The 11,337-nt window shown below is 30.3% G+C and overlaps 2 protein-coding genes, 1 long non-coding RNA gene and 1 other non-coding gene across 34 annotated transcripts in view; 1 reads left to right on the forward strand and 3 right to left on the reverse strand.

The window, feature by feature from the left end:
* Para (sodium channel protein paralytic) overlaps positions 1–2,425 on the reverse strand; it is a 61,563-nt gene extending 59,138 nt beyond the window's left edge. For 8 of the 31 annotated variants that reach the window (XM_016913838.2, XM_006561544.3, XM_006561540.3 and 5 more), the window contains exon 1: positions 632–2,009. The gene's annotated coding sequence lies outside the window, so the exon portion shown is untranslated. Of the gene's footprint in view, positions 1–631 lie in introns of all 31 variants that reach the window. The other 23 variants (XM_006561539.3, XM_006561537.3, XM_026442607.1 and 20 more) reach the window with 7 other exon arrangements.
* LOC113218999 lies at positions 2,172–3,237 on the forward strand. Its single transcript, XR_003305354.1, has 2 exons — positions 2,172–2,263; positions 2,420–3,237. It is a non-coding gene; the product is annotated as an uncharacterized LOC113218999 (long non-coding RNA).
* On the reverse strand, positions 3,085–5,356 carry LOC726213 (glycosylated lysosomal membrane protein). The gene is made up of 6 exons (XM_001121969.5): positions 5,173–5,356; positions 4,339–4,596; positions 4,071–4,274; positions 3,768–3,998; positions 3,384–3,676; positions 3,085–3,277 (listed from the first exon to the last, which is right to left on the reverse strand). Exons 1-6 carry the CDS (start codon positions 5,242–5,244, stop codon positions 3,106–3,108), a joined length of 1,230 nt encoding a protein of 409 aa, XP_001121969.2. The 5' UTR covers positions 5,245–5,356; the 3' UTR covers positions 3,085–3,105.
* A 1,277-nt stretch (positions 5,357–6,633) lies between these two features.
* Positions 6,634–6,722, reverse strand: Mir2765 (microRNA 2765). The gene has a single exon (NR_127308.1). It is a non-coding gene; the product is annotated as a microRNA 2765 (primary transcript).
* Positions 6,723–11,337: the final 4,615 nt, after the last annotated feature.

Genomic DNA, 11,337 nt, shown 5'->3' on the forward strand with positions numbered 1-11,337 from the left:
AGAATGGAACAGCAGTCGCGCGTCACGCTATACGTAGATATATGTCATTCGTATATGCGTGTGTCTTTCTATATGTGTATGTGTGTGTGTGTGTGCGCGCGCGTATGTATGCGTGTGGGTATATGTCACTATACATGTATATGTCACTTTACAATTCGATTCGTGCTATCGTGTCTAACCTAATCGAAACTGTATAGTAGTCACAGTAATTGATTATATATGTATATGTATATGAGAGAAAGCAAGAAGATTCACACGTAAAATAAAATATATTTTTGACATAAATCGTCCAGATATAAAAAAGTGAAAAATTTCATTAGCAATTAAAACACGAAAAAACGATAGATGTATACAAAAAATACGTTATAAGAAAGATAATTTATTATGTGATAGACTTGTATAGTAGCGCTGTTAGCGCCTCCTTCAAGAAGCACACGCGGTTTCCAAGTGGTAAAATCAACGAAATATCTTACACGCTGTTTACTCTAATCAATTCATTAACTCGCGTGAATCATTCTGACAAATGATTACTATCGAATGAAAATAATTCAATTCAATTTCGATTCAAATTCACAAAAAAATATATCCAAAATAAAATGCATAAACAGTTTAAAATTTTTTTTTCACTTACAGTCGAGGAGTTTCTCCGGTAATGTAGGGATAGTCGTAGCTTGAACGAAAAAAAGCACGACGTAGCGATATGGAGAAGAGGCACTGCGACGTCGAGGAGGGGCGGGTTCTGAGATACCTCCGCGGGCCTTACTTATTCAACTTCGGCAAGGGTAGAGCACACTACCAAGCAACGACACTATAAACTGAACACACACCGTACGTCGACAAACTTTTCTGTCTTTTCTGTATACGTGCGTGTGTGTTTATGTGTGTCTGTTTCTCTTATTCTTTTCTTTTTCTCTCTTCTTTCCTCCGTTCTTTCCTTGTTCTGTTTCTTTTCGCAACGATTATAGACGATAGACAATAAAACATATCCTAGTTTCTCGGATATCTTTTTAGACTTTTCAGGAATTCCAACGAATTTCTTCGTTTCTTTCCTAAATTTTCGTTCTTCCGCTTCTTCTTCTTCCTTCTTCTTCGTCTCCTTTGTTCTCCTCGCGCCTCCACCTCCTCTTCCGACACCTCTGTTCTTCACCGCAGCGGCAAGGACCCGCCCCGTGTCGCGCTACACAAATGTGTAGTGGATAAAGAGAGCGTAAAACTTGCTCTGCGACAACATTATCTGGCCGGTTATCGGTATCTCGCTGCAGTCGTCATTTCTTCCTTTCCTCCAGTCTCACCGCCCGCGTCGCAACGAAAATTGATCGCGTTGCGCGCGACGGTCCCTTCCTGGGGGACAGACCCGACGCGTTCTACTACTGGCACCGCTGTCACCCCGTAACACAGCTTCGTCTGACTACGATCCTTCCGTCTTTCCTGCCTTCCTGCCGTCCTTCGTACCCTTAGCTTTCCTTACCGAAGGACCGACCAGGTCCTTTCCACTTCCTTTATCTGTCAGTTCCTTCTGGCACATAGACGCGCGCGCGCGCCTTCTCTCTCTTTCTAACACCCTGTCTGTCTCTATCGTTACCCCTCCCTCTCTTTCTTTCTTATTCCCCCTTCTGTTTCCTTCTATCACTTATACCTCCTACCTAACACTTTCTCACTCTTTCTTCATCCCTATATATCCCCCCTACTCGTTTATATCTCTTTCTCTCTCTTTCTTCCCCTAGACTCTATCTCGCTCACTTAGTCGCCACTAGCACTGTCTCCCGTTTTGTCGACGTTTTCCTCGTCCGCGTTTCCTTCGTTTCAATCTTTGCTTTTTATCCAGCTAATCTGGCCACGGGAATTCACCACTATCCACCAGTTCCCCGTTAACACTGAGTCTGAATCTCTTAAAACACTCCGTGTCTGACGCACACTTTTATCGGCTGAAAAGCTTCTCTCGAGGACTGTGTCACGATTAGACAAACCCGACGCGGACGTTATTGCACCGCCACGCGCCAATCTCGCGCAGCGGACTCGACAGGAACTAGTTTCGAGGCGCCCCACTATATACCCGCACCATTCGCGACTAGCTACGCGAACCACCCCTCTGTCTGACCACCCACCACGTTCGACTAACCTGCGCGAGAGACTATCGCAACTACAAATCCGTACTCACCCAATGACAATTGCGGTATACGCTTCTTCTGTATGAACCTTTGATTGAGCCCATTTCTCAGCTTTCCTCTCACTTCTCCACCTTAACGTTTTCGAGCGATCCATGGTAAGAATTATTCAGAAGGGAAATTTGTTTAATCGTAACTTTAATTTGAAATACAGTGAGTACGAAGTTAATATCACGATTAGGATTCGTAAATTCGTACGTTCCTTGCTTCCGTACCACGAATGGATCAATGAAAATGTACTCTTCCACTAACAGCACCTTACCCGCCACCCCCGTGATAGCGAGAAACACGGTACCACACCGCACCACCCTTACTATCTTCACCTAAAAACATTCGCCTGCCGCCTTTCGGAATAACCGACCGTCTCTGCAAGCTCGCCCGTAAAGCTTTCCTTAAGAAACTATTGGCTAGCGATTGTGCTGCGATCTTACTGTCATCCTGTCATCCGCCGCCATTGAGGTATCGTTTCCATCCTTCTACAGTGATGATATATATTGACAAGTTTATTTTTTGATTCTTTTACATTTTCTTTTTATATTTACATGTTTTATATATATATATATATTCTATATATTTTTCACTAAAATATTGATTTTGAATTCATTAAAATTTTAAGTACCAAAGAAAAATCAAAAATTGTATCATACAAATATGTTTCTAGTTTAAAAAATAATTCTTGAAAATTATTTTTTTTATAGTTTATTACTTATATATAAATTTGTACAGAATAATTTGTATACATTGCATTAATATATACTTCAAATTGATTTTCATGTATCAATTTGGAAATACGTGTAAAAAATATATGTGCTATATATAAATATAGGAAAATCTTTTTGTAAAATTTATCGGTGGTCTGTCAATAATACAACTAAATGTGCATAGATTTCTATTAAACATTGTTCAGTTAGAAACTATGTACGATTTATAAATCATATTTTTATTGACTTAAATACGTTTCACTATTTCGTTTCGGCAATTTGGAAATACAAAGATATAAGCCAATTACTAATAAAATAATTAACGGAAGGCCAAGACCAATTGAAATAATCATAATTACTAAATAAGAAAATTGTTCATCAGGTGGTGTACCATATCCAATCAAGAATGTCCTAAAAAAAATATTAATTGTAAACTTGTATATATTAAAAAATGAAATAAAGTGAAACTATGCATTATGAAATAAAATATTATTAAAATAAAATAAAATAAAGTTACCATGTAGAATAATATGTTCTTTTATAAAACCCATCTCCTTTTGTTCCTAATGATACAATAATTCTTTGAGTGAGCAAATTGTCAATTTTATCTCCATAATAACAATATAGCATAGTATTCATAATAGCACTTGTATGATTAGATACTTTCAATGGTGAATATTGCATTGTTTCTGTAGAATTTGTTGTATCTCGAGATATAGTTGTATAAGAAACTGGTCTCCATTGTAAATAAGCTCCTTCTGTCTGATAGTTGTCCATACTTTTATAAGGTGGTGTTCTGACTTCAACAACCTAAAATAATATTAAAATAATATTAAATTCGTTATTTATTTGTTTTTAATTCAGTTATTTTTAATAAAAAGTATAAATTATAATACATTACTTCAAATATTCCAGGTGTATGTTCATCATCTAAACTTTTTTTTGGATTAATAAACATAGGAATATCAGGATTGCCTTCACCTGCCACCAATAATTCAATTGCAAATCTACTATTAGTAAAAGTTTTGTTAGTTTCTATATTTTGAAGGATAATATCAATTTGAGTAGAATTCTCAGTATGTAACATATGAGGCATAACTTCTGAATGATCAAGAGAACAAAATCCTATCAACTAAAAAATAAATAAAACAAATTTTAATAAACTATATATTTTATATATATAGTTATATAGAATATATCTTACCGAAAGTTTTACAGTTCCATATCTACTGATATTCATAATACTATCATTGTAATAGTTACCCTCCATATTTAATGTAACAAATTCAGTATTTTGTATTAAAGCTTTTCGATCCCATTGAAAAAACATGGGATGTAAAACATTTGTGTCTACAATATTAGTAATATTCATTATTGCTGTATCATTTTTATCATTAAATTCTATGATCTGAAAATATTATTCAATGTGTTAATAATTATTGTTTAATTTAAAAAATTTGATATATACTAACCTTATTAAAAATTACTCCAAAAGTATAAATAGGTTCTTCTGTAAATTTTATGGAATTTTTTTTTTTAATAAAAAAATCTTCCCAACTTATGTTTAATGAAGCTGAAGGTAAAGTAAGGGCTAAGAATACTGATGGATTACCATCAAAATCCCATAAATAATGTAAAGTGTCATTAGGGCCATCAGCTCTTAGGTAAACTGTTGTTAAATTTTTGTCTTTACATTTCGTGTCACAGTCATAATTCAGCCATGATCGTAACTAGTGCCAGGCAAATTCTTTTATATAAAAAAATGTAAATATATTGTTTGCAACTCAATAATTAAATAATACATAATTATAATTAATAAATTCTATGAATCATACTTTACATTAATTAACATACTTTACAACAATAGAATCAAATGATATTAATAAAATATTTTTTCATTTTATTTCTATGAAAAATATAAAAAATTAAATTGAAACAATTTTTATTATATATATGGATGAATGTCATTATATAAAGAAAAATTTATTTTTAAATTTCCGAACATTATATCATTATTAATCACTTGATTATTAGAGTTCTCACGTTAATTAATAAGTGGGTTATGGGAACTCGTGTTCCTCATTAAGTAACGTACTGCTCCCAATTACCATCGAATTGTTATTCAACGATGACGAATTGAGATATGACAATAATTTCTAAATCGACTCTGACCGCAAGATAGAACAATCAGACGATGAATCATATTACGCGCGACCTTTGTTTTACCATTCGAAAAAAATGCTGATTCAAATAAATCAAATCAAATTATTTGTAGTAATGATTAATAATAAAAATATATTACTTACAGTTCTTTGTGTACTACATCCAATTTCTATTAATGTAATAAATAAAAACAGTAACACAAAAACATTATTCATACTGTACGATATATATATATATATGTATATATATAAAACAAATCAGAACATTTACTGACAACCCAACGGCAACTTTACTTATGACGCTACTGGCTGTACTGAGGCACGATCGCTGGAATCAAAATGGATCTAAATGTACACTGCTTGCAGCGCCACGTTTGAGTTTGGAGAACTTGCAATTTAATTTTCCGGATAATCGAACTGCTGCAAATTTTACACAATATATATATATAAATTAATTTAAAAAATCTATGATAAATATTATATGAATATATTAATATATTTTGATAAATTTTCATTTAAAAATAATTATATATCTATATAAATATTTTATCACAGATTATCACTACATTCTAAAATCTAGCGGAAAAAAAAATGTAAAGAATATATATTATTTTTGTTTTACTACAACAATGATGTCAAACATATATATATATTTATGTAACCTAAATATCTTAATCAATAAAGCTTAAACAAGGAAGATGATAAGGCTAATCGAAAATCAATGCTATCTCTTAAATGCACGAATTTTGCAAAATAAAAAAAACAAATAAGAAGAATAAACATAGAGATAGATAGATATTTATCTAAATATCAAAAATAATTATCTAAAATAAAATAAAGTAGATTAAGAATTAAGGACTAGCGTCATTTCTTAAATATTTTAAAAAAATATTTCTCAATAGCAGTCAAGAGATGGCGCTAAAGGTTAATTCTTATTCAATCTCTATCTTTTTCTTATTATTTGTTTTCTTTATTTATATAGTTTCATTTTCGGCACTCTGAAGATGGCGCTGATTTCACAATTTTTATTTTATTTCTATCTTTTTTCCACTATTTATTCTCTTTGTTTACTACACAAAATTTATGCGTTCAAGAAATAATTTCAATTTTAGTATTTTCTTTATTTAAGCTATTGATTAAAAATTTTAACAGAATTTATTCGATTCAAATTACTATATATCGTAAGTATATACAATCTTGATCCAATTAAGCAATTGTTTTCAGATTTGAAATTAATTACTTATTATTTCCTCTTTATTTAAAATCATTTGCAAAGTGAACGATTCAAAAACAAATGAGAAGTTCATGAAAGCAAAAAGTTATAAATATTTATGTGTGTTCGGAATCGAAACTGAATAAGAAAATATATCATATTCTATTTTTTTTTTCAAAAATAAACGCTATTAATATAAGTTATTTTATTTTTTATTTCGAATTTTTTGCTCGAATAAAGTCAAGCTGAATAATATATTTGATCTACAATAAGATCAACTAAATTTTATGCTTTTGGAACAAAATTGTACTTACTTGAATACTTACGTAAATATATTAACGTATTTCCAGTGAAACATTAAACTGTAATAAAATTTAAATATTCTATGGCTGCATTTCGCGCCGAGAGAAGGAAACTCGTACCCCATTGGCTATTAGATTCCGCCAACGGTGGTGGAGTTACCAATCCTCGACACAGTAATTTCGTTTTAGAAATTTAATATTCAAATTAAATAAATATTTCAATAAAGTAAATCATTATAAAAATATTAATTATAATAATAATATTTTAAATATTTCAAAATCAAATCTGTGGTAATGACAAAGTATTAACAATTATTTATAATGCTAAAAATTAAAAAATATTTTATTATTTCAATCATAATAATATTTATTCATAAATAATTATATTAAAATGTTTCGCATTGGCAAACAATAATTGACTCCTTTTCGGGACGCTGTGTACAGCCGAGAAAAGAGAACGTGTAAAAAGAGCATTAACTTGCAGACTACGACCTTGACCGAAGCAGTGTCCGCGCCTGAAGCACATACATATGTACTTACATACGAATGTTCGTATGTACGTCTAGCGTTTCAAGGAACTTTGTTTCTTCAGATTCTCACTGGTTACCTCCCTTTGTATGACATTTTTATATACATTAAAAATTAAGATTCTACGTTAAGAATTTTATATTATGATCAAATATAAAAAGCTATTTATTTTTCATATCAATAAAATTATAATATATCTTTTTAATATATTTTTTCCAAGTTATTTAATAAAATATTGTTTTAAAAATTCAATTATTCATATTATTTGCAGCAGTTGCGGCCAATGCTCTTCAACGATACCATGTTGAAAATTGTTGGAGGAAGTTGGAATTCAGAATATAACCATTCTATATATTGAATAGATAAAGATAAAAGAGAGGAAAAGCAGAGTCCAAACTAGTTTTTTCTCCATATATTTTTTTTTTTTCAAAAATATGTAAAAAAGATAAAATTATGGAGAATTGTAAAAATATCTTTATATTCTATCTGATTACATCGATGTTGCTATAGATTCTTTGATTATCTCATACAAAATCTATCATGATCATTAAACCATAAAATATAAAAAAACATAGATAATATAATTACTAGATACGCTTACGATACTATGAAAATGTCAAAATTTCAAAAAAAAAAAAAAAAGATTTTGTTCTTCGATTATCTTTATCGACAGATAACTACGAATTAAAAAATTAATATCGCTTCCAAGAAGAAAAACCTTACCTTCAATCAATCAAATCATCGTTGACATTTCTCCAATATCCTCATTATTTGTGACCGCCGACAAAACATTAAGTACACATCACCCGATCAGTTCGCCGGCACGTTCCGTGGCTGTTTCGTGGCCGGCGCGTATTTCGATAGCTAAGTCGATGAAAGAATCGCAATGTATATGCGAATGAGTCGAGATCGAATTCGAAGGCGAGCGTAATAATTGCAGCCGGCGCGACGGCTGAAGGACCTCCGACTGCACGTATAACTTGCGCTCCGCCGGTTACCGGCTAGTCGACCGAACGAAAAACAGACAAAGAGTCTTCTTGCGCCGTGAGTAACGCCGGCTCGCTCGGCCAATCAGAGGAATCGGCACGATCGCGGCCCGCGTTCAATCGGCCGGTCGACGAGGAGCTTGATGACGCTGCTATCGTCGTGTTTGCGAAGCTGCGACGTTAGCTCGAAACCGAGGACGGCAATTTTCTTTGTATCAAAACAGTCTATTTCTATAGACAAATTGAAAAAATTAAAATTTTCTTTAAATAAATTTGATATGTTTTTTAGACTCGTGAAAATTTGTATATATATTTTATGAAACTTTAATTACTTTAATTGAAAAGTTTTATTTCAAATCTTGATGCATTAAATTCCAAAAAACTAGAGATGCATGTTTTGAAATAATGTATTTTATTTTAAAAATTTTAGCTTTAAATCTTATATGCAAAAATTAATATCATTATCGTTAATTATAATTAAGTTAAAAAATTCATTTAAGCTAAAATAATGACTTTTTTTGAATTATTGAATGAAACATACAATTATTTCCATTAAGTTATATAACAAAACATTTTTATTCGAATTAATATTTTCTATCTGCATATGTTAAAACATTGATCAAACAAAATTTGACTTTAATAATCAAAGTTTAGATTTATAAGTTTCAATATTTTGAAATCTATATCTTTCAATAAGTTTTTTATCGGTTATAAAAATAAATTAATTTACTAATGAATTATTAAACTGCATTTATTAAGATTTGAAAATTATAAAAACTTGAAGGTAATACAATAAACAGTATTTATGCAAAATATTTTTTTATCAAGAAAGAAAATCTAACATTACATCTAACACAGAATAATAGTTATGAAACAGTATTTTTTTTTTTTTTAATACTTTAAGAAACTTGCTAATGCATAAAATAAAATATATAATCTTTGAGATATAGATTCGTGATAGAAGATTAACAATTCTAAATCGATGCATTATAATTTACTTGTTTTTATAATAATTACATTAATAAAGGTGACAGATGATGAAAAAAACAACAGAGCAAATCGAATCCAAGATAAAATCGCAATGATATAAATAGAAAAAGTATACTTACTTTCGTCACACTTTAAACTTTCAAATCAATAAACGAAACACATCGTAATTCCATAGCGATTAAACTTTTCTAAATCATCAAACTGTCATCTATGATTACTGATGCATCCAATTTGTTAATATGTATATCTTTACTGTAAAAATTATAGACAATTAATTATGGGATGTATGATATTTCAAACGTAAAAATCAATAGAATTAATAAAATTTATATAAATATTAGAAGTCAAGAAAAAATAATGATATTTAAAGACAATTTCTAATATCATTATTATTTTATAACTCTGAACTCGATAATTAATTTATTCAAAAAACGTAAGATTTTTTTCATTTTTATTAATATTCTTCAAACATTCTTCGCTCCTATAATACAAAAATCTCTTTCTATGATATTTAAATAAAATAAAAAAATCAATTTGCAAATTTTCGTCAAATTGTACGTTCTTAAAATAATTCCAATATAATAACCAATGGAAATAATATGTAAAAATATCTAGAAAATAGTTCAAGATCATCAATATCGAAATAATGTTACGTGTCCTTCGCGCGTACTACATATTTCGAAGATCATGCGTGTCCGTGAGCATACTCGTGTAACACGCGAGTATGCATAGCAGTAGTACCAGCCGATGGTTACACGGCGACTACGTCGCCATGGAAAAAAGGAATAAAGAAGAAAAGAGAAGCGCGCGCAAGGAAGAACCGGTTTCATGGGGGTTTCAGCCTCCATAAAATGATCCGTCTGGCTTGCCGGTTCGACTCCGCTTGCTTCCACTGTGTTCACCTCCCGCGAAAGCGCTTGCTCCGGTGCACCACCTACCTACCTACCTACCCACCTACCTACCTACCTACCTACCTACCTACCTACCTACCTACCTATCTACCTATCTATTTGTTTCACTCTCTTATCCCTTCCTCTTTCTCTTACTCCAGACCTGCTGACCAACGTAAGTACCTGATTCGACTTCAGGGGTTCGAACTCGCGGCATTCCTGACCGAATGGCGACTGGACATTCCTCATGGGGTAAATCGATGGGTAAAAAGCAAAATATGACCTTCTATTTCGAAGATATATATATATATATATATATATATATATATATATATATATATATATATGTGTTATAAATTAATAATTATTGAATAAATGTAGGATATTTATTTTCTTCTTTTTTTTATATTTCTTCATTTATATATTATTTTTTTTTTTAGGACTTGAAAATGATAGATTAAAATTATCTTTTAAAATTTCCTTTTTTTCTTTATTATAGGAGGTATCTACAAAAAATTATTATAAATTATGTGTTTAAAAATTTTTATAAAAGAAAATGTTTTTAAAAATTGGATAGAAATGATCATAGAATTAGTTTGTATTGTATTATTCTCTTTTTTTATTTTTTATTTCTTAATAAACAAAGGAACACTCTTTTTTTCAAGTCTAATATTAGATAATATTAGACTTGAAAGAATATTATACTTGACCTCTTTCAATTCACACAATGTTGAACATTGTACAATTTGTTAAGCAATTCAGGTTAACTGAAGAATGCAAGATTGGATCTTTAATCTGATGCAAGGAGAACAATTGTAGGCGAATAATATGTTCTGTACAAATAGAAGACGCTTTGAGACGTTTAAAGACTGTATATGTGAAAAATATGGGAAAGAATTATAATTGGAATTCTTTAAATTTAAAATTAATGATAAATTGTATCGTTTGGCCTTGGAAATTGACCAAAGAAAAGAATTATGAAAATAAAATATGCTTTATATTATGAAGTACGAAGAAGACACGATAAGAAAACTGGTTTCAGATGATGGAGAATGTTCTGGTAACATTTGCATTTAGTGCATATGCATATTATTTATAAGTCCATCGATGTTTTAAGAGTTATAATTTTAATGATGTGATGGGAAAATGATATTTTGGATTATCTTCCATACTCAATCTTTGTAACAATGTTAGAGATATATTATATAAAAATATATATTATTATTTGTTTTAGATTTATCATTATTTATTTTTTAAGTAAAATTTTTCTATATTTACAAATATAGAAATAAATGTGATAAAAGAATAAAAAAATAATCATGAAAGAGTATTTACAATTACATTGTATTTTATAATACATTGTAAATTTATAAATGGATAAATATTGGTTACATAAATTA

This window comes from Apis mellifera, linkage group LG9 (assembly GCF_003254395.2).
Source record: "Apis mellifera strain DH4 linkage group LG9, Amel_HAv3.1, whole genome shotgun sequence".
NCBI classification, from domain to species: Eukaryota; Metazoa; Arthropoda; class Insecta; order Hymenoptera; family Apidae; genus Apis; species Apis mellifera.

Bases quoted from the DNA above. Each gene is read 5' to 3' on its own strand.
- LOC726213 (XM_001121969.5), bottom strand. From the start codon at position 5,244: ATGAATAATGTTTTTGTGTTACTGTTTTTATTTATTACATTAATAGAA. The intron at 4,275-4,338 runs GTTAGTATATAT...TAATATTTTCAG, and splicing joins TTGGAGTAATTTTTAATAAG to ATCATAGAATTTAATGATAA. The intron at 3,999-4,070 runs GTAAGATATATT...TTTATTTTTTAG, and splicing joins ATGGAACTGTAAAACTTTCG to TTGATAGGATTTTGTTCTCT.